Source organism: Lactuca sativa, chromosome 8 (genome assembly GCF_002870075.4).
Source record: "Lactuca sativa cultivar Salinas chromosome 8, Lsat_Salinas_v11, whole genome shotgun sequence".
NCBI lineage: Eukaryota > Viridiplantae > Streptophyta > Magnoliopsida > Asterales > Asteraceae > Lactuca > Lactuca sativa.
Window position 1 is genome coordinate 271571923 of NC_056630.2, and position 27755 is coordinate 271599677.

Here is a 27755-nt window from a genome sequence, read left to right on the forward strand (position 1 = left end):
GACTAGCATTATTCTACTTGTATCCCCCCCATAAAACATTTAAAAATAGTTAAAACATTGATTAAGGGGTATGAACTCACCTGTAGTGAGTGGTTCTGATGAAAATGTTGGACCAGTTGCTAAGTATCAAGTGGTGACTTGAGTACACACGCGAATCCTATTTAGCATATATTGTCACATATATGAATATAATTAGTGTTATGAACAACTAATTAATGAATTGGGACCACCTTAGGGACTAGTGAACACTTATATTGAAGTGTTGCAACCATAAATGATTGTACGATGGGTTAAAAGGCTATATAAGGGAGTGTATGGTCAAAATACACACTATATGTGTGTGTGTGCGGCCATGTGTGCAGCCAGGTGTGCTACCAGAAGCGTGTGCTGCCAGAAAACATGGTGTTCTTGTTGTTCTTGGTGTTCTTGGTGTTATTGGTGAAAGATGTTACCTTTCTGGATGATACTTGAGAGGATTTTCGAGTCCTAGCTTTGCAAGAGTGTAAGAAATGATCAAAATGACCAAGGATAGTACTTATAGGAGGGTGTGTGCGGTTGAAGGTGTGTGTGGTTGGCCTGTGTGCGGCCACACACACCAGGTTTGGTGTGTTTGGCCCGTTTTTCTAATGCTACTCCCAATCTAATCCATCCTCCGACACGTAACTCAAATATACTAAGCTTTAAGCACTCTTTTAGACCCAAAACTTCATTATAAAATAGCAAAATGAAGCTAACTTTAATTACGTGCTCGTGAATGGTTCTCACCTTGAGAATCATGCGTCTCTTTGTTCTTCTAATCATTAGGTTACAAAAATTTTTACCTATGTTTTTTGGTTTTTTGTAATCATTAAGCTACCAAAATTGTTTTGATTTGTAAACATTTGAGAAATAAAGTTTTTAAGGATTTATGGTATCAAGCGACACTTATATAAGTGTTAGTGGGATAAAAACTGTATTTTTTTCATCGGATTGACATTGACAATGAAATTGCAAATAGGCATTTACTAGCCAACAAAGGCAATAATGGCTGGTAATTATTATCCATGATTATACATGCATACATACATTCCATAGAGAAAGCAACAAAGGTACCACTTGAGAAATTTTATTTTCTAGATTAAAAGTAAAAATAAACATTAAATAAGTTAGAAGATATGGAAACAAAAAACATGTGGTGCTAAAGTATCATTATAAGTCGACTTCTTTCACATTTATAGGCCCGTACATTATAAGTTTTAATTTTCTTTTACAAATCTGGTTAGTGAGTCAAGTTGTTAAATATTTGCTTTCCGCTTTACGATTTGTTTGTTATTAGAAACTAATTTATAACTTGTGGGAATCACAATTATCAAATTAATTAAATTTTCATAGTAAAAATTCATAATCATTAACCAATAATTTTAAATAAATTATTAAATAAGAGATATACCAAAATTTTTAAGTTAATTATAACTTCAAATTTAACATATAATTACAAAAAGCAAATCTTTCTATAGCAAGTTAAAATCTATTATTTAAAACATTAACGTCATTAATTGTGATATTGATTTGTTTAATATATCTCTCGGACACATGTCATAATATTAATAAGGAGTTGTATTAAAGTGACACATGACAAAAAGATATTAAAGCTATTCTTTTATTAGTATAGAGAAGATTTGAATGGTATAATTATAATAATATCTTGTATTATATGTTAATAACTCTTTCTAAATCAATCATTTGCTTTTACATATTATAAGCATGCTTTAAAGATAAAAAAAATAAGAAAATAGAAAAACCTAAAAAGTAAAATTAATTTAATGGAACTCAAAAACTGAAAGATATCGAACATAATTAGTTTTCTCAAAGTCAAAAACCAAATAGTCTGGTTCGTTTTAATCAAAAACCGAGCGGCTCTAAAGCCTTGCTCACTCCCTACATAACAACATTTTTACATGCAAACATGAAACATATTTGCATATAGTTTGTCACCACACATAAAACCATACTAGTTTTAAGTTTGGAAATCGTATAACTTTTCCCTCAAAAGTAAAAAGGAAGTACATGAAAATAACCTACGAGCAACTGTATCTTCTATATTTTACAATCACACTAAAAGTTGTTATCAAGACAACAAAATAGGCAGGGACCTGTGGGGAAGCTTATGATTGAGCATTGAGATCTTATTAACCATTATATGATTTTATTATTATTATTATTATTATTATTATTATTATTTTTATATATTTAGCTATCGCTCTCAGCCAGAAATTCATGTATCTGGACTTAATTTTGATCTCACCATCAATCACAAGATGCAAATGAATAAGTTTGACGCAATTGATAACAAACTACTAAAATATTAAGTGTACTCAAACTAGCATATCACGAAGTTTCATATTTAGTTATCAAAATAATAAATGAGTGTATTTGGTGACAATGTTTTGAGAGTTTTTAGTAGCTGTTAAAAAAGACATGAACTAAAGAAAAGGGTTCGGATTTAATGTTTTTATTTTTTAACAAAAAACGTTTAATCAAAAACTTTTTAGGGCTTTTAGCTTTTATTTTTTATGTTTTATGTAAATTACATATTATAAAAGCTTAAACTACTTTTGTCAAACATTTTTATACAAATAAAAACTACGGTTTCCAACTACAAAGTCCTTTTGCCAAACATACCCCACCTCAATGGCATATTAAATATAGCATTCAAAAATGAATTCGAAAAATACTTGCAAAAACAAAAACAGTTGACAAAGCCAATGGATTCTATAATAATATAATTAGCCACTTAAAATGATTATATTTTTTGCTTATTGCAGGAAAGATGACACTAGGTGAGGGCATTCACGTCTTTTGTACACATAAGAGATTAAAAACAAGTCATCTTTTACCTTTGTGGATGGAAATAAAAATTGCAATTTTTATCACATTGACATCCGTCCCATTCTAATCTAGTCACTCAACACAATACAATTTGTTATGTCATGTCGTAATGTCATATGCAACAAACAAAACTTTCAAATAATAAGAGAAAATCATATTACCATAAGGCTATCTTGGGACATGACAAGGAAAAGTACAAGTATCACGTTGTTGATCCAAAGACTATTAACCAAATTGGTCACATTATCTTATCTTTGCACATGTATCCAGCCCAAGCTTTGTTATTTTCTCTATGTTCATTTCCACCTGTCACCAAGTCGCACTGCAACATCATAACAGAATAAATACCTTTTTTTTTCTTTTCTTTTTTAATTATCGTTCTCCAAATCACAAAACTGATTAAGAAACTACGTTCTCTAAAACAGGGACTGAAAATGAAGGTAAAGTTTTTAACTCTATTGACATTCGGAATCTAACATTGCCTCTTCAATGCTACCGCTACATGTTTGCCTCTGTTTCTTTTCAGCTACTAGATTGGATGCAGCACAAGTTTCACCAAACCAGCAATGAGCACCTAATAACAGAATTTGCTCCAAGTAAGTCATGACATCGACATGTATCTTCAATTATTACATGTTTTATAAACATATCATTTTACCCATTCCTTAATTAATGAACAGGAAACTCATGTGCATCTCTTACGGATTTACAATACTATCCTAAATCACAGTACTGTTATCCCAAGGCTCAAAGCAATAAACAAAGAGAGAAGCATTTTCGTAAATCATTTGCATGCATAGAGAGTGCTAGATCAGATAAAGATCAGAATGAACAGGAACCATCTGATGAAGTACTCTTCCATGGATTCCTGGCAATTGGGACTCTTGCTATTACTGAACCAGAAACGCCAACATTCGCCACCTCTGTTGAGAATATTACATGGAAAGAAACTGAAGCAACTGAGAATGAACTGAATGTTATCAATGGTGAGTTAGAAAAGGTGCTAAGAAGTGAAGGAAAGGAAGAAGGAGGCGAAAAGAAGGAAGATGGAGCAGTTGTTTGTCCACTACAGACGTATCTGTTTGGTTCTGTGGTTGGATTGCCTGAAACAACTACGAGAAAGAAAGAACATAGAGCATCACTTGGAGAGCTCTTTCAGAGAACTAAAATGGAGGAAAAAGAAACTGTTGGAACTAAAAACAATGATGGAGAAAAGAGAAAGGAGAAATCTGCTGTCCATTTGATGAAAAAGATACTAAAAGGAAGAACCCTGTATCCTGGTTCAGCTGATAAAAAACCAAGCAAGGTATGTATAGTTTAGCTCCACATTAATCTACCGTTTTAGTAAAAAGGGTAAATAATTTTTAATTTGGGGCTTTTTACAGCTCCAACGTATGTTCCATAGGAAAGTTCACCCTGAAAATGGTGCACCTAAATCTGACGATCTCTCATTATTTCCTCTGGTGGATACTTCTAAAAAAGGTGAAAATTTTTGTACCAGTGATTCAGATGGGAACAGGGAATGCTGGATCAAATCAGACACAGAGTGTACGTATACAAACATGAACCTCTGTCTTAATTCATTTATTATTATGATGATGATATATATCATATTTATCGTTGCTATTAATTTGCTTTTATATCATATAAGACCTTTGATTTATCATTATTATATATTATAGAAAAAGGTATTTTACTAATTAAGATGGAAAAGATTTTCAATTTCAAGTTGATAAGCAGCCTAGAATATTATCTGACTCATGATGGCTATTTCTTGAGTAGACCTGGTGCTTGAAGTAAAAGGGAAAAAAGATGGCAAGTGATGTAGCACTATGTTGAATTGGGGCTGGAAGAAGTATGTTATATATGCAACGTCTACATTAATTGCATGAATTCCTATAATAATTTTCGAGTGTTATGTCGGTTGAAGAGAATAAAAGGGCACCTTCACCTTGTGATTGGATGCATGAGCGTGCCTAAAACTTAATCTTTGTATCCCTTCAGACATTTGTGTATTAGTGATCATATACCTGCATTTTGGCAATATTTATTCAGTTTGAATGAAATCCTATACCTTTCAACTATAAATAGGAATACTTCAAAAAATTACAAAGAAACTTGTACATCTACAGACCATTAAAATATAGAATTAATATTTGGTATGAGATATTCTTAAATCACATATATATCAGTAATATTTTAAATAATTAGTCTTCACAATCTGTAAATTGAAAAGAGGGACGTTTGGGCCTTTAGCAGTTATGGTCCTTATGAATAGAGTCATCAGTCATATAATAAAGGTGCCCCAACACTCCAAAGTCTAATAGCCTATATGCAAATTTGATTGAGGGCCTAGGTAGAATTGAAACTAATTTTAACCGTATTTTGCATCATTGTACTTTCAAAATAAGATACATTAATAAGAATTCATTTATATTGAAAACTAGGTGTAAGACTCATGTATTACATGAGTTCATTAAAAAAAAAATTAAATATGAAATTTTTAACCTTTGAGAAATTTGAATTTATAAGAAAAAAAATATATTAAATTATTAAAATTAAAGTGTTTTTTTTATTAATTTAAACTAATAATTTAGATAAATAAACACAAGAAACTAATAAAATTGTAATTTAGAAATTTAGAAATTAAGAAGAAATATCAAATAGTGATATTGATATGCATTTATTGTTACAATTAATATATTTAAATATTATATACAATCTAATAAAATGGAAAAAACCACAAAATATCATGTGGAAAAAATTTAATTGAAAATAACTACAAAATGACATGTGGTCAAATCAATGAAAGCATGCCATGTGGCAAAAAGTTGTTTATTTATTAGAAAGGATAGTGATAACTAACAAGTTGGCGTTGTCTTATTAGGCCAGAGGGTGTGGCCGCGGTTTGTGCCAACTGGACCGCGCACACCGCCCCCAGACTACGGTCTGGTGCGGTTTTGGCTGCATTGCATCTGGAGAATACCGCGTCACGTGATTTGTTGGTGGAATAATTGACCGTTGAATGCTTTTGGGCGTTGCTTTTTTTTTTTTTCTTTTTGCCTTTCTTTTCTATACAAACTTTTCTCTCTTTCAATTTTTTTTAAAAAAAAAACCACCACTCTCTCTAAAAAATGTAATATTCTTCATCTTCTGAAGAATTTCACATTATTTTTGATGCCGCTGTTGTTTTAGTTATTTTATTTGTGTTTTTAAATTTTCTAGGATTATTTTAATGTCATGTGTGTGTGGTTTTCGTTTTTTTTTTTTTTTTGGTAATGCAATGTAATGTTTTTTTAATTTTCAAGTAATGAAAAATTATGTTTTTTTTATTAAAAAAGAATTTTTAATTAAAATAGCTAAAAAAGAAAAAAAAATGTGGTACAACTCCCTTGGTGTGGCAAGAAACCACACTTGTATGGTAAAAAGTGACATGACGCTTATGTGGCGGGGGAGAGAGTGCGGTTTCGGTGGCAGCACCCCCTCCGGCCTTAGAAGCCTACATGGATAAATGGCCATGTTACCGTTTTCATGTAGAATCATACATGCATTTTTTTATGAACCGTTTAAATTCGGGAGTTTTTATTCATGGATTTGGTTATCTTTAGACCTGACAATGGAGCGGGTTTCGACCTTGATCTGATCCAAACCTGTAAGAATTATATGGGTTTGAAGCATAGTTTTTTATTCGTTTATCCGTTAACGACCCATACCTGCTAACCCTTTTATTAAAAGGGTCGGGTATGGATTATCACCGATCCACTCAGTTTATAACCCGCCACATATAAATTTTAGAATTATATATTTATACTTTATACTACTTAACGTTTAATTTTAATTCCAATTGAAAATCCATAAGGCAAAGGCCAAAGGAAAACCACTTTTGCCTAGGACTCAGAAAGTCAACTTCTAAACTTGTAGACTTCTATCAAGAATCATAATGTCATTCAATTTATATACATCAAAAAATCGTCAATTCCATTTATAAATCAATAAAATCATTTATTAATAGGAAAAATGTTTGAAATTGTTCTTCGCTATCACTGCAATCGACAGTCACAAATCAATTGAAAGTTGTTCCAATAGTGATTTTTAATTCCAATTGAAATTCTTCGAGTATGTAATGTTCTTTTCTAAATCAACTTTTGTTTTATTAAAAAAAAATGTTATCTTAAGTATTAAGGTATAATATACAATTTTTGATTTAATAAATGTTATTTGAAGAATTAAGTAATATGTGTTTGATTATTCAAAAAACCCTATAGGTTACGGGACGGGTTTGGATATTCATTGATTCGGCGGATAAGTGTATGAGTTGCTCTTCTACGATACTCTTTTTTACAATTATTTTTAGAAAAGGGTTCATTAGAGTTTTTATGTTTTTTTTTTCACATATCACATTATATTCTACAGGGTTCTCTTATAAGGAGAAATAACAGAGTTGTAGTTAATAGATGATGCTTTTACGATTTTTGTTAGAAAGTAAAGGAAACACTCACAAAAAAAGTACACATGCACATAAAAATCTACAGAAATGATGCAAGGTGAAAAACAATATACAGGTGGAGGTGGAAAAACTTATACAAAACGTAAATAGAAAATGACGAAAGAAATCCATAAATACAATATTAGTTGTATAATGCTGAAAGTAGAAAGGAAAATGAGGTTTTTAATCAACAACAATATCAAGAAGTACGACTTCTATTATCCTATTAGACTTCAACAACATGATGATACAAAAACGGAGGGAAGTGCACTACAAACTAAATTTTAACTTAGATAGTTTCAAGGAGGTTGCAAATAGAGGATATGTAAAAAAAATGGGATTGTATCTATAACACCCCAAATTCTAGTATGTTATTTAAATATTTATTTTTCAAGTTTCAAGAGGAACTCGACGAGTCAGTAGCCAGACTCGTCGAGTAGAGTCGGGATTTTGAGCACGTTTAAGTTGGCTACTCGGCGAGTCCATATTCTGGACTCGGCGAGTCCGCCAGTCTGGATGAAACCCTAATTTCAAGGGTTTGCACCCTATTTAAACAACTTTTTGGGACCCCAAGTCAGCCCCCATCACCCTCAGGGCATCCTTCTCGAAACCCTAGAACTCTCTTAGCTTTTTAGTGTGTTTTGGTGTGATTCTTTAAAGATCTTGTGAGAAGAAGGAAGGTAGATCAAGAGGAGAAAGAGGAGATCCAAGATCTTTGTGGCATTTCAGAGTATAGTGAGCCGGGGTGAAGCCGGAGCCGCAGCAGACAGATTCCGGAGCAGTTCTTTCAGCAGCTAGGCTACAAGGTGAGTTTCCTTCCAGTAGGAACGGGTGTAAGGCCACAATGCCGACCCGTTTAGTTAGTAGTAGTTTCCGGACCTTGGTCCAATGCAGTAGTTAGAATGTTTGAAGCCTTCGTGGCTCAGACAGGTTTTGTGTGTGATGTGTTTCAAGTAAGTACTCCCAAATTACCCATACAAGTTTATGCTATGATTATCAGTTTCAGTTTCAGTAGAACAACATGCTAGATTAGGACTGAGGATCTAGGAAGATGCCTTATTTGCCTGCTATATGTGTTTCATATTTTTGAGAATTGCATGCTAGTTTTGAGTAGACAGCAGTAGGATAGCCTGTTTAGGTTATGCCTGCTAGTATGAGCTTAGCATTGTATGCCAATACAGTTCCTTGTAATGAGGATAGAATTGCTTGAGTAGTTTCCTGTGTCTGGATGCTGCTTGCTATGTGCTTTGTGGGGCTCTGAGTGATGTGAGTTAGCCATTAGGTGAATACGTCACATCACATGTGAACAGGGTTGAATAATCTCAGAGTGCTAGATCTGGCCCTATTGCGTAACTCTTGTATGAGTTTAACTGTTGTGGGGACAAGCCTTTTACTCGAAGGATTATCTGAGCCTCGCCACATGTGATGGTATTCAGGTGATGGCTAATTGGCATTACAAGGGGGCCTTTCAGCAACTGAGGATTGGTTTGGGTAGAGTCAGAGATTTCCCTAGGGTAAGCCTAGGATGGGAATAACAGAGATTAGTAGCAGTAGTAGTGACTTGGTGGGTCAAGGCGATACTTGAGGAAAGTACGGATAGATGGGGAAGGTAGTATGGGCCCGTATTACTGAAAGCAGAGGATCCGTACTCGAATCAAGGAAAGCTGAGATGAGACCAGGAAACTTGTGGTAGTAGTGATCCCTCGAGATATATCTATGTTCCTGAAGTTTATTATGATGTGTTTTCAGAATGGTGGTATTACGCCCTAGACCAGCAGTCGGCAGCTCAGGTGCCGGAGGGGGATCAGGATCAGACCCGGAGGCCGGGCAGTTGGATGAGCAGACTAGGGAGTTTCTCTCTTCAGAGATTACTCGCACCATACTTGAGCAGACTCCTGTGATCTTTGGTTCGATCAAGGAGGGTATCTTAGAGTTGATGGACGAGAGATTGAGCACTTTCCGTGCTGAGGTAGCGGCCATGATGGGGTCGTGCACGCTTACCTTCAGGGAGTTCTGTGCCTGTGGAGCTCCAGATTACCATGGGGCGCGGGACCCCATAGCGAGTACTAGATGGTTGGCGGATGTGGCCAACGCTTTCCGCACGAGCAGATGTATCGAGGGGGACAAGGTCAGATTGGCGTCCTATCTTCTGAAGGACAGGGCATGGAACTGGTGGGAGGAGTTCGGACATGCCATTGGAGATGACGCAGCTTTGGATGCTATGAACTGGGTTGATTTTACTACCAGGTTCAGAGCTGAGTTCGCACCGGTCATTGAGGTGCAGCAGTTGGCCAGAGAGTTTCAGAATCTTACCCAGACTATAGAGATAGTGGCGGAGATTACCACCAAGTTCAGGGAGAGGGCTCTTCTTGTTCCTCAGTACGCGGCTGATGAGGAAATGAAGAAGACTCATTATCATGAGATGTTGCGGAGTGATATCCTCTAGTTTGTGAGCCGGTCCAGCTGTAAAACGCTAGATGACATGATTGCTAGGGCTCAAGAGAGAGAGATTGACCTTGAGATGGAGAGAAAGAGGAAGCCGGAGGCGGCTCCAGGTTCAGGGAGTTCGGGCAAAAAGCTCAAGGGTTTAGATCACAGAGCTAGGGTTCAGCAGAGCCACGGTTGGTGTGGCAAGTGTGGGAGATTGCACGATGGGGCGTGCAAGGCAGGGAGTGTCGGTTGCTACAAGTGCGGCCGGACTGGGCATATGAGCAGAGATTGTACAGCCACTACTACCGCCGTTGTGGCATCAGATCCGATTTGCATTCAGTGCAATCAGATGGGACATAAAAAGTCCCAGTGTCCGAGTTTAGCCGCTGCAGGGAAGGTGTCAGCACCTGCTCCTGCTACCTTGAGGATTTCGGATGGCCGTCAGGGCCGAGTTGAGACGCCGGTGGCGAAGAGTAGGGCTTTTCAGCTGACGGTAGAGGAGACGCAAGCGACTCCTGATGTGGTGACGTGTATGTATTTCTCCCTTATCTATGCACTTATTGTTGATTGTTTCTTATGGTTATATGTTTTGTATAGGGTCGTTCTCAGTGAACGGCATTTCGGCTACAGTACTGTTTGATTCGGGGGCTACCCGATCATTCGTCTCTCTTGCGCTTAGCAAGAGGTTTAGCTGAGCTCTAGGGGAGCTAGATTGTCCACTTGAGGTTGAGATAGCAGCTGATAGGACCATTAGGGTTGCAAGGGTACACAGAGGATGTTCCCTGCAGTTATTCGATGAGCAGCTTCCGGTGGACTTGGTCCCTATTCCCATGAGAAGGAATAAGGTTATGTAGGCATGCATTGGCTGAGCCCCAATGGGACAGTGATAGATTGTGAGCTACAGTTGGTAAGGGTTCGCAATCCCGGTGGGGGAGAGTTAGTGATTCAGGGCGAGAAGCCACAGCGCGTACCAATTCTGTGTTCAGCAGTGAGAGTGAGGCACTACTTCTAGCAGGGTTACGCCGGTTATATTGCCTATGTTGTAGATGCCCGGGAGAAGGGCAAGTTATCGGTTGATGATGTTCTGGTTGTGCGAGACTACCCGGATGTATTTCCAGAGGATTTTCCTGGAATACCTCCCGAGAGGCAGGTCGAGTTCAGGATTGACCTGATCCTTGGTGCGGCTCCGATAGCCAAGGCACCATATCGGTTGGCTCCCCCAGAGATGCAGAAGTTGTCTATGCAGCTGCAAGAGCTGCTAGACAAGGGTTTTATCAGATCGAGCAGTTCGCCTTGGGGAGCATCGATTTTGTTTGTGAAGAAGAAGGACGGGTCACATCGTATGTGTATAGATTACCGGGAGTTGAACAAGGTAACGGTGAAGAACCGTTACCCACTTCCAAGGATAGATGATTTGTTTGATCAGCTTCAGGGAGCGTCTTGGTTTTCCAAGATCGATTTACGCTCCGAGTATCATCAGATGCGAGTCAGGGATGAGGATGTGCAGAAGACTGCTTTCAGGACCCGATATGGTCATTATGAGTTTGTGGTGATGCCATTTGGGCTCACCAACGCTCCAGCCGCATTCATGGACCTCATGAACCGCGTGTGCAGACCGATGCTAGATCGGTCTGTGATAGTGTTCATTGATGATATCTTGGTTTATTCCAAGACCCGGAGCAACACGAGGAGCACCCTAGGGAGGTGCTAGAGACTTTGAGGAGGGAGAGACTTTTTGTGAAGTTCTCCAAGTGTGAGTTCTGGTTGCGCGAGGTGCAATTCCTTAGTCACCTCGTCAACCAGAAGGGTATTCTAGTGGATCCGGCCAAGATAGAGGTCGTGATGCAGTGGGAGGTCCCGAAGTCTCCATCTGAGATTCGGAGCTTCCTAGGTTTGGCAGGGTACTACAGGAGATTCATCCAGGATTTCTCCAAAATAGTTGTACCGCTCACCCGACTGACTAGGAAGTCAGTGGTGTTTCGCTGGGGGCCTGAGCAACAGGCACCGATTCTTGCCCTGCCAGAGGGAGTAAAGGATTTTGTGGTCTACTGTGATGCTTCGATCATAGGTATGAGAGTAGTGTTGATGCAGCGAGGCCGTGTGATAGCTTACGCCTCGAGACAGTTGAAGCCTCACGAGGCTAATTATCCTACGCATGATTTAGAGTTAGGGGCAGTGGTGTTTGCCCTCAAGATTTGGAGACATTACCTCTATGGGGTTCATTGTACCATTTACACGGATCACAAGAGCTTGAGGTATCTCATGGATCAGCCGAATCTGAACATGAGGCAGAGACGATGGTTAGATGTATTGAATGATTACGATTGTGAGATCCTTTATCACCCAGGGAAGGCCAATGTGGTGGCCGACGCCGTAAGCCGTAAGGCGGCAGCAGCCCCGATCAGGGATATATGTCTGAGAATGACAATGATTACTCCATTATTGGAGCACATCAGAGAGGCACAGGTCGAGGGCCTCAAGGAGGAGAGACATAAGTGTGAAAGGATCATGGGCCGAGTAGCTTCCTTCGACTATGACAGTCGAGGATTGTTAACCCTTCATGGTCGAGTTTGGGTGCTGTACTGGGGAGGGGTACGACAGGTGTTGATGGATGAGGCCCATAAGTCTCGACTGACTATCCATCCAGGGGCGACGAAGATGTATAGAGATCTTCGACCCTATTATTGGTGGCCGTGCATGAAGCGGGATGTCGCCTGGTATGTGGAGAGGTGCCTGACCTGCAGGAAGGTCAAGGCAGAACACCAGAGGCCTCAAGGCAAGATGCAGCCGTTAGACATTCCAATGTGGAAATGGGAAGACATCACCATGGATTTCATCACAAAGCTTCCCAGGACTGCACGTGGAGTGGATTCGATTTGGGTCGTGGTGGATCGGTTGACGAAAAGTGCTCATTTTATACCGATTCAGGAGAGTATATCGGCAGAGAAGCTAGCCGATATTTATGTGCAAGAGGTGGTGGCACGGCATGGAGTGCCTATCTCGGTGGTGTCAGACCAAGACGTCCATTTTACTTCCAGATTCTGGAAAACGGTTTCACGAAGAGATGGAGATTCGTCTCCATTTCAGCACCGTTTTCCACCCTCAAACGGACGGGCAGAGCGAGAGGACGATCCAGACTCTCGAGGACATGCTCCGGGCATGTGTTCTTGATTTCGGTGGCATTGGGATATGTATCTTCTTTTAGCGGAATTTTCGTATAATAACAGCTACCATGCGAGTATTGACCGCCCTCCTTTCGAGATGTTATACGGGAGTAAGTGCAGGACCCCGATCTGCTGGGGCGAGGTCGGTCAGCGTGTCATTGGGAGCACCGAAGTGGTGCTCAAGACGACGGAGTTGATCCAGTAGGTTCGTAGTAGACTGTAGACTACGCAGAGTCGGCAGAAGAGTTACGCCGATAGGAGGCGTTCAGACTTGGAGTTTCAGGTGGGTGACATGGTCCTCTTGAAGGTATCACCCTGGAAGGGTGTCATTAGATTCCGAAAGAGGGGCAAGATGGGCCCCAGGTTCATTGGTCCTTATAGGGTCTTGGCCCGGGTGGGTCGGGTCGCCTACCAATTAGATCTTCTGGCAGAGCTTAGCTAGATCCACAACATTTTCCATGTTTCTCAGTTGAGGAAGTGTTTGGTGGACGAGTCGGCAGTAGTACTCATGGAGGATATTCAGGTTGATAGCTGCCTGAATTATATCGAGAGACCAGTTGCAATCTTAGATTGGAAGGTAAAAACCTTGAGGAACAAGATAATTCAGTTAGTGAAGGTGCAGTGGCAGCAACGGAAGGGTTCAGAGTGGACATGGGAGTCCGAGGAGGAGATGCAGGAGCATTACCCAGAGTTGTTTCCAGATTCAGCGGCAGCAGACTTCGAGGACGAAGTCTGAGTCAAGTGGGGGAGAGTTGTAACCCCAAATTCTGGTATGTTATTTAAATATTTATTTTTCAAGTTTTAAGAGGAACTCGACGAGTCAGTAGCCAGACTCGTCGAGTAGAGTCGGGATTTTGAGCACGTTTAAGTTGGCTACTCGGCGAGTCCGCCAGTCTGGATGAAACCCTAATTTCAAGGGTTTGCACCCTATTTAAACAACTTTTTGGGACCCCAAGTCAGCGTCCATCACAGGGCATCCTTCTCGAAACCCTAGAACTCTCTTAGCTTTTTTGTGTGTTTTGGTGTGATTCTTTGAAGATCTTGTGAGAAGAAGGAAGGTAGATCAAGAGGAGAAGAAGGAGATCCAAGATCTTTGTGGCATTTCAGAGTATAGTGAGCCGGGGTGAAGCCGGAGCCGCAGCAGGCAGATTCCGGAGCAGTTCTTTCAGCAGCTAGGCTACGAGGTGAGTTTCCTTCCAGTAGGAACGGGTCTAAGGCCACAATGCCGACCCATTTAGTTAGTAGTAGTTTCCGGACCTCAGTCCGATGCAGTAGTTAGAATGTTTGAAGCCTACGTGGCTCAGACAGGTTTTGTGTGTGATGTGTTTCGGGTACAGCTCGAATCAGTATGCAGTCTATGTTGTTATGCTAGTTGATATGTGTATGATGTGCTATGTTCAATAGTTCCGGACTTCGGTTTGATGCAGTTAGTTCCGGGCTTCGGTCCGATGCAGTTAGTTCCGGACTTCGGTCCGAGGCACTTAGTTCCGGACTTCGGTCCGAGGCAGTTAGTTCCGGACTTCGGTCCGATGCAGTTTTCGGGCTTCGGTCCGATGCAGTGGGCGGGTCCCAGTAGTTGTTTATATGTTTGTATGGTATGTGGTAGTTTGGGGGAGCTCACTAAGCTTTGTGCTTACAGTTTCAGTTTGGGTTTCATGTACTTCCGCCAGTAAAGGGAAGAGCTCGGGATGATGGCATCGCACACACCACAGCTTCAGCTTTATTCCTAGGAGTTTTGTTCAGATATTTAGACATGATTTGATATAGTTTTTGATACGACACTTTTATTATGGCTTTGAGATACCCGACATATGGTTTTTATTATATGACATTCAGTGTTATGACTTTTATTATTATCTAAAAACAAAAATTTTTGGGTCGTATTTTTGGGATGTTTCGGTATCAAGATAAGAATAATCTATTCGTTTCTATGTTCAATACTTTATAACCAAAGCCATATGAGCATTTATAACACCTACAAAGATTGACAAGACCATACGTATGTTTACTGGATCCTTGTAATTTTGGTGACCTCAGATGCCAAAATGAACCTCAGAAGAGGAAGAAAAATTCTTCAATCCATAATCAATTTTAAAAATTAGGCAAGTTATTAATAGAACTTACTATTACTTCATATCATTAAACTGAATTACATTTTATGATGCTTCCAAAATATAAAAATGTCTCAAAGATGCAAAGCTTTTTTACACGGACAAAAGCTAACTAAAATATAAGAAAAACCATAATCTTTTGTAGTTTAGCTATTCCAGGAGGGGCAACACCAAAATAACTAAATTGTTGTGGGTTCGGATAATTAAGTGATTTATTCTATTTTTTGAGTAGTAGTAGTAGTAAACCAAGGAGTAATCTATAACACACATCTAGTCATTTACTAACCTAACCTCCTTCGAAACATAAAGATAATAGTTATAACTGGGGATTCAAAAGTTGTGCCTTCCAAAGATTTAAGCTTTCATGAATATCCACTACGCAATCCTGAAAATTAAACAAAAATTGGAATAAATTTCAATGATAAGTTAAAACAAAACCTGGTGAAGAGGAAAGAATACAACTGATCCTCTTTCATGAATCAAAATTTACCCAATCTTTCTGAATAGAACTCGCATGCTTCTTGTGGAGGAGCAATGATGGTTAAACAGAAGCTTGTAACCAATAATTTTACAAAAAAGCAGCATATAAACGTAGATGATAGAAAGTGATCATTAACTATTGCGACACCTCTACTGCATAGATAAAATCACCCTAGTTGCTTTGTATGAATTCTTGAGAAATCATGAGATAAAGGAAGAAGGAAATAGAGATGCCCGTTTGCCAAAATTAGGGCTTTTTAGCTTCATAGTTGTGAGGAGGGAAGAAATCCGTGAAGAGAGGAAAGAAGGGGCTAATATAGTCGGGAGGAAAGGCGCAAGAAAGAAATTTGCTGTTGTTTTTCACCAAAAATCATCATCTGTGAGGTCTGAAACCCACTTGAACGCAAGAACTTGATTGCTGTTGTTTTGGATGCTTGTGTTTCTTCTGATTTCGTCGGTACCAATCTTGTCAAAATCGGTACAACGAGAGGAGCGGTGGAGCTAAATCGCATTTTTAATATCGTTTTGTAGAGGAAGGGGAGAGATGAAGAACGAGTAAAGGGAACTACTGAGAGGAAGAGAGGCGCGAGATGGTAAATGGAACGGTTGTATGCAGTTGAGTAGAATAGCAGGTCCAGTCTACAGAACTATCTAAATAATCGACTAAAAAAATAATAAAAAAAAATAAACCCAAACTTACACCATGTGGTATGGGTCGCTAAAACCGCGTTAACGATGATGTGGCGCACCCGAAACGCCGGCATAACACCAGAAACATCATCCCCGACTCCCGTTAAGGTAAGTCTCGTTGTAACGACGATGGATGACAACACCCCGTTTCTTCTCTTCTCTTCCTCTATTTTTTTTTTCTCTCAACGTCGTTATAGCATCTTGAACACATTCTCTAATCTCGTTGTGGGCAGAAGATGGTGATAGGGCATCGTTGTGGGTGGGTATGTGTGTTGCCCATACCCAATACACTTAAATATCCATATCCAGATTATCTGTGGAGGAGAGAATATCGATTTGGAATCGGAGCGGATAAACGTAGATGCTGGAGCAATTAATGGTGGTGAAGAAAATGAGAGAAGAGTGATAAATGAAAGGGGGTGTTTGGGAGTCCTTTTTTTGGACTTTTAGCTTTTTTCAAAAAGAAGTTTTAAAAATATGTTTGGAAAACTTTTGAAGAAGACAAAGATCAAAAAACCGAAAGTCACCAACTCGGTGGAGTTGTGGAGACCACATGTCCTTCCTTCGCTACATCTCCACAGTTTTATTTAAGAAGACAAAGGAAAGGAAATTGCAACATTCCTTAAGATCACTGGGTGTGGGCAACACCCACAATCGCTTTTGTGATGTTACATAGAAAAAAAGTTGTTACCACGGGAACACCGCCCCTTCCCGTTATGTAACACTTCGTTGAGATGATAACGATTGGTAACACGTGTTTTTTTCTTTTCTCCATTTGACCATTGAAAAACAGTAACAATTTTTTTTAAAAAAAAATTATTTATCTATTATCTTTAATTTTAATCACCACTTTTCTCTCTACTTCATAAACTTTCAATAATTCCAAAAAAATGGATATGTTCAATGATGGTGATGACGATGATATGTTGGTCTCTATGATGTACAAGTATTGCATGAACGTGCTACTACAACAAAATGGAACAAACGTCTAGTTCACGATTATTTTGCAGATGATTGTGTCTACCAGCTACGCGATTCAAAAGAATGTTTCAGTTACGGAAAAATGTTTTTGTTCGGATAGCCAACGCCTTGGAAATTAGGTATTGTTTCTTTCAAATATAGCTTTTACATAGTTTAAATACATTATTTCTTTCAAATATAACTTTTACATAAATTAAATACATTGTTTTACATATTAAATATACGTTTAGGTATGAATCTTTCCAAATGAGATATGATGCTAGAGGTAAGCATGGATACACAAGGTTGCAGAAATATGTTGCCACAATTAAGCTTATGGCAATGAGAGAATCACTTGATTCGATTGATGATTATATGAGAATGTCTGAGAGAATGGCAAGAGAAACTTTGTATAGATTGGCGAGAGGTGTTGTCGAAACCTTCGGTGACGTTATTTGTGTTGGATTAGTGTCTAAGTCCATAACTATTTTGGTATGTACTTGACCCGATTATGAGCATGGTCCTTTTGGGTTGCCTTCACCATAGCAATATGTAGGATGAATTAAGGAGAGAAAGGTTTAAATATGATTTATTAATATATTATGAGAATAATATATTAAAGGAGAAATCATATTGTTTAATTAATATTAGTCAAGAATTAATTGATAATTAATTTTGTGGCTAAAAGAGATTAATTAAACTCAGGGGACTGGACTACAATTATTGGATAATTGAGTTATTGGGCTAAGGAATGCTAAAGGATTAAGGGGTGAACGAAATTATGATAGAAGCCCATCATATTCTCGTCCATGGCCTTATCCAGAAGGTTCCATGGGCTACTTAGAGTTTAAGCTGTCCATTAGGGTTTTGACTGAAACCCTAGCAGCCTACACAAGTATATAAAGGACCCCTTAGGCTCCAAAAATGTGGACAACTGATTCTCTAGGGTTTCTAGTCGTTTTTGGGCAACCTCTCTTCTTCTCCTCTTCATCCAAGTTGCATATGGTGTTTGTGACTCCATTAGAGGTGCAACACTTGAGGCACTAAGCTTTTGAAGCCAATCCAAGCAAGGAATTGATTGTTATTGCTATATAACAATCAAAGGTAATTCTCTAAAACCTAAATCAGTTCATAATATGTTAGATCTAAGTTTATTAGTCTTGGATTCAAAGCATGTACAATAGAGAAACCTAGATCCAAGCATTAGGGTTTGTATGAGCACATAGGATTGTTCTTATGCCTAAAACCCATCAATTTGGGCATACATCCGTTGAATGATATACAACAACTATATGCAGCGTGTAACACCTTGTTTGAAATCGTTCCCATTTTGGGGATGATGATAAGGGATTGGGTATTAGCAGGCTTCGGATCCTTGAGGAATTGAATTTTGGGCTTAGTTGGAATTGGATAATGTAATTTGGATGCTCGTGTATTCAGTTTGAGTTTTAGAGCCAAAGGGCATTTTGGTTATTTTTCAGCTCAGGCTTTTATGGAAAGTGGATGTTCGTTCGGGATATCTTATGGCAAGCATGAGTTGATAATAGTGTGGAGCTTCTTGATACCTTTCATGGATATATAGATGGTCGAAATCGGAGTGGTATCGAGAAAATTATGGTCTTTGGGATAATTAGGATTTGGAAAAACCCTAGTATGTAAGGTGTACTAGGGTGGTACGCAGGGTATACTGATATGAAGCCGGGTACGCAAGGCGTAGTGAATAATACGTGTAGCGTAGTGCGAAGATGGGTCGGGGTGCGAGACCTCGTATGTTGGGCGTACGAGGAAGTATGTTGAGCGTATGAGGGGCAGGTGGAAACCCTAATTTTTAGGGATGTACCCTATATAAGCTTAATGTTAGCCTCTTTCCTTCATTCCTAAGTCATCCCCCACCCTCTAAAAACCCTAAATTAACCTTGTAGCCTCTTGGAGTTTATCTTGAGCTAATGGGAGGCTTTGATGCTCATTTTTGCCCTTAGGAAGGAAAGAAGAGAAGTTGGAAGTTGTTGGGCTTGGTGGGAAAGTTTTGGATCCAGAATCATCACCTTGTGGGGAAGCTATTTGAGGGAACAAGTTTGCATCTTGACTTATGTGTGATTAGATCTCTTCATGTCTAGCTTATTATGATTTTGGTCTTCTTTTTGAGATTATGGATGAGTTAGGTTGTTTTAGGGTTCATCCTTTCATATCTGAGTTTGTTATGGTATCCTTAAGCATGAAGGTGCAAACTTTATGGGTATTATGGAGTCATGCATGCATTAAGTCAACTAATAAGTCCCCTTTTAAGCTTAAGAGCTTCATCTAGTCATGTACGAACGTAAAGTTGGCAACTTTACGTGATATTCCAGCTCAAGGAGGTCAGCTATATGGTTTGGAAAGCTTTGTCTTAATGAAATAAGTGAAAATCATGTTAATTGATGAGTTGAAAAACTCTTTGATCGTTTAGATCTTATACAGGTTAATCAGAATAATGCAAACAGAAATATCAAACACGAGAATGAATCAAAATAAGTTGAATGATTCAATAGATTCACGCCTCAGCAGAGCTCGATAAAGAACTTCTGCTGTAGAGGCTTTTTAGGGTTACAATCGATAAAAGGTATTCACTATGAATGATCGACTCCAAAATCTTACGTACAAAGATGCATGCAAGCATCTATAAATACTAAACTCTAATAAATAAATCACGGATGGACAGGCCCAATCCGGATACAAAATTAGACTATGGACCGAGCCCAAGACGCAACACAAAATGGACCCTACAATCTCCCCCTTTGCGTCAATTGGAGCAAGACCCTACATTGGCTTGCTGGATCCTGTTGTAGGAACTTTCTTTGTGGTATCGAACAGACGATGAATGATGGCAAGAATGGTTTGTCTGAAATGATGTAACATCCCGGAATAGCAAGAGTAGAGTTGAAGGGCTAAAAGTGTTATTTGGGAAGGAGTGACTCGGCGAGTCCATGGATGGACTCGGCGAGTCCATGGATGGACTCGGCGAGTCCATGGATGGACTCGGCGAGTAGAGTCGCGACTGGGTCGCGTGTTAAGTAGCCGACTCGGCGAGTCAATGAGATGGACTCGACGAGTAGGCGTTGAGTGGAGAAAACCCTAATCCTCGGGGTTGAGCCCTATTTAAAGAACATTATACCCTTCCCCCAGCCTCTTTATTCCCCTTTGAAGTCCAGAAACCCTAGAAAGTGCGATTGAAGAAGATTGGAGTGTATTTGGAGCATTTGAGGAGTTTGTTGAAGGAATTTTGTGAGATTGAAGGCTTGGGGCAAGGGGCTTTGCTTGGAATCGAATTTTATAGCAGTTGGGGCGTCCATTGGAGGTAATATCTCGTTCTTGGACTGATTGTATGTTGTTTCTTCATTTTGGGGTTTGTGGGATCTTGTCTATGGATGTAATTGGAAGTCTAGAGGTTAGATCTGAGGTTGCTACCCCAGATCTGGAATGGAGAAGAATCAGAGAGCATGAAAGTCCCTATGTTGGAGAGTTTAGTGAAGCTTGCATGTCCCAAACCCTAGTTATAAGTGAATAAGGCCTAGATCTCTTTGGATTCACGTAAAGTTTGCCACTTTACGTGATGGATGAGTTGTATGAGGCTAGTTCTATGTTTTGGATCAATTGCATGGCCTGGAATGCTTCTGAATGGATTCAGATCAGTGGTACCCGGCAAGTCACATAGGTGAACTCGACGAGTTGCTTGAAGATGAGCTGGGACTCGACGAGTTGGAAGAAAAACTCGGCGAGTCGGATGAAGATAGCCTGGAACTCGGCGAGTTGTGTGAACAACTCGGCGAGTAGGTTGATGATAGCCTTAGACTCGGCGAGTCTGTTCTTGGACTCGGCGAGTCTTGTCGAAGAGTCCCAATATTTTCTAGTCGAGTCGAGAATCGGCGAGTCAAGGGATGACTCGGTGAGTTGTATGCGAGTGGACTCGGAGTTGTTGAACTCGACGAGTCTCGGGGTGACTCGGCGAGTTAGGTCGCGGATTGAGTGAAGTTCTGATTATGGGAACTCGGCGAGTCATAGGGTTGACTCGGCGAGTAGGGCCAGTCAGGAGTTGACTTTGACCTTGTCTTTGACCAAGGGTTGACTAGTGGTTTCCAGGGGCATTTTGGTAATTGTTGATTGTTGTTTTGAGTTCAGTGCATTGGCGGTTGTCCAGTGGTGGAGATCGAATCAGTGATCGGGGCAGTTCGGGTTGTCTGTTCAGTCGGCAGTTTCGAGGTGAGTTATCCTCACTATATCAACAGGGTCTAAGGCACCAAGGCCGGCCCTTATCGGATTGAGATCCGGGTAGTTGTTGTTATGTTGTTGCTACGTTATGTTTGCATCCTGAGAGCTAGGATGGTATATAGAGACCTGTTTGTGATCGGTATCCTGAGAGATAGGGAGATGCTATGCTAGTGACCTGTTAGGTCGGTATCCTGGTTAGGAGGATGATATGCTATGCGATCTGTTTGATCTGCCTGTTGCCTGTGAATTGCTATATGATTGTATGTATATGTGCACATGGTTGTTTGGACTGGAGTTGGGTTGAGGCAGGTCCTGCTGCGTGCTGTAGGCCAAGATACCCAGGGCGGACCGGTTGTCCCGAAGGCCCAGCGAGCGGTCCGGATAGGCTGTAGGCCCCGAAAGGGCGGACCAGACGTGCCGAAGGCTCGGAGAGTGGACCAGATAGACTGAAGGCCCGGTGCGGGCAGACCAGTCATACTGTAGCCTCAGAGAGTGGACCAGGTGGATTGAAGGCCCGGGACCGGGTGGACCAATCACACTGTAGACTCGATTGATGTGGATAGACTCAGAGGGTGGACCAGGTGGACTGTAGGCCGGTGCGGCGGACCAGTCACACAGTAGACCCGAAGTGCATGGCTGTTCTGTGATCGGATATGTTATGGCATGTTATGCGTGTATGGTATTTGTGGTTGGTATTTTGGGGATATCTCACTAAGCTTTCGGGCTTACAGTTGTGGTTTCATGTTTTTCAGGTTCTTCAAGAGATCGTGGTAAGGTGAAGGCGTGATCGTACCGCTCCTCATGATTTTGTAGTGTGTGATTCTGGGAACACATTAAATGTTTTGTATTGAAAACCCTTTTTGTAATGAATTAATGGAATCGAGATGTTTTTGAAAAATTTAAAATTGGTTGTATTTTCGGTCGTTACAAATGAATGTACCACTGGATCATATCATTGAAATACTTTTTGTCATCTTCAGAATTCTGCTTGCACCGATTAATGATCCCCAGAACATGCTCCAAACACGAAGTGGTATATAGATGCTTGTCAGCCAAGGCGAACAGACATTTTTGGCCTTCATTCCTGGTGAACATGACTGAGTTTCGCTTTGGATTGATCCTCCCCATCTGCATTATATTCAAATCACTTGCAGAACCAACTGGGGAGATGGTGGGCTTCTTCTTGAATACATTAACAATTTCCTGATCCATCTTAGCAACCTCCATGATGTAGCAAACCAACATCCTTTTGAAGTGATCTATGATTGGTCCATATTCAGCTTCATTGGTGAGGAGGATGTTATGCAGGATGATCCAATCGTGTGGATTCAGGTTAGGAAGATCAGCAAGAGAAATGGCATGTTCGGCTTTAGTTGACCCCCTCAATACTTTGAACTGGACATTAGTGAAGTTACCCTCCCGAAAGGGTTTGAGGACCCGAACGTTGACGATCTTCTGTGCACTCCATGTCTGATACTGAGGCTGAGCAGACCTCAGATAGAAGTCAATAAGCTCCCTATCGACCTTCGGGTGAGGATGAGGGACTTCAGCAACGTGAGAAAATGCATGAAATATAAAGGCCTTTCGGGTCAAGGGCATATCGAACTGAGAGTCGACAGAATTAACCCTGTCCAAGGAGATAACATGTTCAAGCCAGAGGATGCTGGGGGTATCGATAGGTTCTTTGATAAGCTTCTCGAGAATCCATGGAGGGAATAGGGTTTTTTCGACTTTCAAGGAGATCATGAGTCTCCTACATCTTCCTTTCGTTTGCTTCTGCCTCTCTAGCGATCCGAGCACTCATGTCTGGATCCTTATCCCTGGCCTGTTTCTTCAAGAGATCAACAATGGTCTCTTTGTCATCATCGCCATCACTGTCATCCAGAGCCTTTTTCCCTTTATCTTCAGCACCCGAACCTGAAGCATGACCAGTTGTTGGAGGTTCTGTTGCTTTAGTTGAAGCTGATGTAGAAGTAGGAGGCAGTTGAGATTGATTTTCTCCCTTTGAAGCTCCTTCTCCCCCTTGTTTTGGACGGGCCATGAACTCAGGAAGCCCCTCAATTTTGCTGAGCAGGGCAAGGGCAGGAGCAAGCTTCTCAGCAAGAGTTCGCCTCACGGAGTAGTTGAGAATTGGGTTGTGTGCTTCAATAATGTTGGAGAGGGCTCCGTAGACATCCGAAACACAACTCGCAATGACCGCGCGCTCAGATCGAAGAGAAGGAACCTCCTTTTCTGATTGGGAAAGCTGAAGACTCTTGATCTTTAGAGCATTTGTTTTGCGTGCAAGCGCATCCATCACAGAGTTCTCCGAAGCAAGGTCTTCTTGGAGCTTAGTCAATCGCTCCTCAACAACTGCTTGGAAAGATTTATTGTCAGCTTCAAGAGTCTGACGAAGACCGGAAAAGAGTTGCTTTTCTGATGCAAATGATGTAGCCAGCTTCTCAACAACTGAATCAATCTTCACTGCATTAGATTCAACTGCCCCCTGTAAAGACTGTAAAAGAATGTTAGCATCGTGAAATCGTTTTTCGACTTTTTCGGTTGCTGCAGCACAGGCCTTTGTGGATGCATCTATAGCAGCAGTGGCTGAGTTGATAGAGGCTTCATGTGCCTTGGTGAAAATATCAACCATCCCCTGAATGGTAGCCTCTGAGATATTGAACCGAGAGGAGGAGGAGGAAGCAACGAGACTATCGATTTTCTCATGAAGTTCCTTGATGTGCTTTTTAGTGACAGGAGCATCATCGTCATCATCGATTTGAACCTGGTAGGGACTGTAGTAAACAGAATCAAAGGTCATGTCTTCCCCTCCAAGAAAAGTCTTGGTATCGGCTGAGTGATTGGGAGATGAAGGCGAAGGTGGAGGTTCTGTTGTGGGAGTAGGTTCGGGTGTGGAAGTATGTTCGGTTGCAGGTGTGTGTTTGGGTGCTGAAGTACGAGCCCCCGTATCAGATACGTTGGTTCGAACTCCAGTGGTTGTTGTTGTTGTAGCGTCTGAGAAAATAGGAGGTGGTACAGGAATAAAAGTGGGTGGAATATGAGTAGTGGAGGTTATGGGGGGAATGGAAATAGAGATAGTGATTGGGGGAGGAGAGACATATTTGCTTGTAACAGGTACCTCATGTGAAGGCGAACGTGGAGGAGAGTCGCCTCGAAACGACTCCTCTGAGTCTGAACTCTCATCCTCTGATTCACTGGAGGAAGAGGCAAGAATGAGCTTTCGTCTGGGCTGGGTTTTCCTCTTCTTTGGTGGAGGTGATTGGACTGTCTTCGTTGGTTTTCTCTTTTTAGGAGAAGGGCCTTTCGCCCCTTTGACCACTTTCTTGTCTTTCCCCTTTTCTGGTTTCTTTCCCCTGGGAGCAGGCTTGTCAGCATCGTTAATGGACTGAAGCATCTCTGGGGTCAACTCTCTAGGACCCGAAGGAAGAAACTCCTTGTAGGACTTGATGATGCAGCTCTCCCCTGATACACAAGCATACATTGACTCTGGAATAGAGCCAACAAATAGGAACTTGGAAGGATCAGTCACAATGATCTTCGTAGTGTGGAAGAAGCCAATAGAGGAGAGTGGAGAAGTGGCCACAATAGGGACAAGATACTTGTCCATTGCCCATTTGGTGACGAGCGTCCAGAACCTGGCGTAGGAAATTTCAGAATGGCGAGAAGTAGAGGCAAGGCTTTGGATTAACTGTTGCCATAGAACTGAGCCATAGTCGAGATTGACACCATTGTACAACCCATAGAGAATCGTCATGAACAGACGACTAGCCCCATCAGAACCTGCACTCCTCTCTAATAGACCCTTGAACAATATCGTGAAAAAGCCATTCCACTGAGGAGGAAGACACGACTTCTTGAACTTCGTGACAGTGGTAAGGATTTCAGTGTAACCCATGTTGTACAACATGGAGAACAATTGTCCCACAGAAATCGAATCAGGGTTAACCCTCGACTCATCAGTTTCAAACCCTAGAAGTGAGCAAAATCATTGTTTTGAGATAGAGGTTTTGGTATCAAGAATGTCGAAGAAGATGCGATCAACAGACTTATCGTAATGAGCAGTGGAGAATATCTAGGAAAGACACTCCATAGGCACTGTTTCAACCTTGGTCAGTGCGAGAACCAGTGGAGAGTACTTGAGACACTCCACTATGGGATACATGAAGGCATCATAGGTGACTGGATTGAGATCAATGATTAAGCTATGTTGGGGTCTGATTGGGAGAATGTGGGAGGTTTCATGAACAGAGGAGGAATCCACCATTGATGAGTGCTTTGAAGAAGAAGATGAATAGTGGAAGTAAAGCGTCTTTGCTTGCTCTCAGAAATTTGGGTGCAGTAAAGAGGTAAAACACCTAGGGTTTAACCCTTTATACCGTCTCTAGAGGTGAGAGAAAGATCGCCACCAAATCTTCTTGAAACACGAAGCGGTTTCTGAGTTGATTGACGCGTGACAGTTAGCAACCCCCATGATTACACATGAGAGAGAATAACGTTTCCATTTTGCATGTCTTCCCATCAAATACCTTTTTGAATTCCTGAAACCTTTAGTCTCCCGGATAAGTCATCATCTTATCTTTAAAATGAGCTGTCTTCACTAAAGAAAAACAAACACGTAGAAAAACCACAGCATCCCTTTGAGAATATAGCATTAAAAATCAGAGCTATAAAAATAGCTTGTAGTGAACCAAACCAGACTTTTGGAAAATCAAAAAGATTTTCGTGTATAGAGTGTTAAAGATGAAGGAATAAAGCAACATATATGTGGGAAATTGTGATGTCAATATAGACACGAAATAGTGGATCCCGGACACGAATCTCTTCCTTCAAAGTCAAGAGAGACTTTAAAGTGTCTGTGTGGTTTCCCGTTGAATTACGATCAAGAACTTGTTAAGAAGTGTTGAAAGGCATCTTTTAATGAGGCTTAGAGGGGTGGCTTTCGCTTCAGTTCAGAATTCCAAATCTTGACATAAGATAGAAACCGAATGAAGTACTTGTGAGACCAACGTGGTATGTTGAACAAGTAGGTTTGGACAGTATTTTAGTGACTTGTTGAAAATGCTTGGTGTGAAATCTCAAGAAAATATGAAACTGGATTCTATGGGAAGAAATGTTATGGTATGTAACAATTTCATAAGAATCACACAAAAGAAAAATTGAGATTTCATGGTACAACCACTTGAGTGGATTCGTTAATTCATGAGTGAAAGCTAGAGCAAATTTAATTGTTCACCGTCAATGCATAGTGGGTATTGAATTGTGGGTTTCACTTAGCACGTAGCGACACGAAGCTAATATCACAAACACAAAGATTATGTAACCATAAACCTCAGTGGTAATTTCTGAGAGTCTCAAGGGTTACATGTATGAACCGAAATATGATGGAGAAAAACGTTTGAGGTGATGTAAAGAAACCAAAGTACATCTGCTATAAAAAATAGTGACCAAGCAGAAAACTCTTAACTCATATGAGAAAAGAGTAAGGTAGCTCATGATTAGAATAAATGTAGCAGCCTAATTGGGAAAACAAGGTTTGTATATACCCAGTCAATAAGGCTTTATTCAAAATCAGTTGAGGCTTTGGACAACCTGCAGCAGCATGCTTCTAGGGACACTTAGCTAGTAAAAAGTGTGAGAATGATACCTGCCCCATTGATATTCCATAAACTGTTAACATAAACAGAAGTAGAGACAAAAAGAAAGAAAATATTTTTGGAATTTTTTGATATTTTTGTAAAGAGAAAAATAAAGCAAACCAAACAAACAAATTTTAAACCGAACCAGAAATGGACCGACCGCTCGGTTCATTTCGGTTAAAAAAAATATTTTTTTTTTGGATTTTTGGAAAACAATTGTACAAATGCATACAACCAAAGATATCACCTTTTTGAGATAAGCGAAAACAAGTGCAGTGGGACCGAACCCGAAATAGACCGAGAGTTCGGTTCATTTCGGTTCCCGTGTGAACCGAGCCCGAAATAGACCGAGCGTTCAGTTCATTTCGCTTCCAACTTTTAGTTTTGAGAAGGCATTTTTGGAACAGATTCCGATTCCATCATACCTAGGCCTTGTAGGATTTTATTGAAACTTGCTTCAGGAAGGGATTTGGTGAAGATGTCGGCCAGTTGATCATTGGTTCGACAAAGTGAATTTCTACATTTCCATCTTCCACATGATCCTTAATAAAGTGATACCTCAGTGCTATATGCTTTGTCTTGGAATGTTGCATTGGGCTATGACAGATCCTAATTGCACTTTCTGAGTCGCAATATAGTGGGATCTTTTTCATATTGAGTCCATAATCCCGGAGTTGGCTTTGGA

At 40.4% G+C, this 27755-nt stretch overlaps 1 protein-coding gene and 1 long non-coding RNA gene across 2 annotated transcripts; one reads left to right on the forward strand and one right to left on the reverse strand.

Moving 5' to 3' along the window:
• Nucleotides 1–3151: 3151 nt before the first annotated feature.
• On the forward strand, nt 3152–4934 carry LOC111889473 (protein LAZY 1). The gene is made up of 5 exons (XM_023885619.2): nt 3152–3308; nt 3395–3464; nt 3549–4174; nt 4254–4416; nt 4651–4934. Exons 1-5 carry the CDS (start codon nt 3303–3305, stop codon nt 4689–4691), a joined length of 906 nt encoding a protein of 301 aa, XP_023741387.1. The 5' UTR covers nt 3152–3302; the 3' UTR covers nt 4692–4934.
• Nucleotides 4935–15053: 10119 nt separating this feature from the next.
• On the reverse strand, nt 15054–16341 carry LOC111889472 (uncharacterized). The gene is made up of 2 exons (XR_002849545.2): nt 15550–16341; nt 15054–15444 (listed from the first exon to the last, which is right to left on the reverse strand). It is a non-coding gene; the product is annotated as an uncharacterized LOC111889472 (long non-coding RNA).
• Between the last annotated feature and the right edge of the window lie 11414 nt (nt 16342–27755).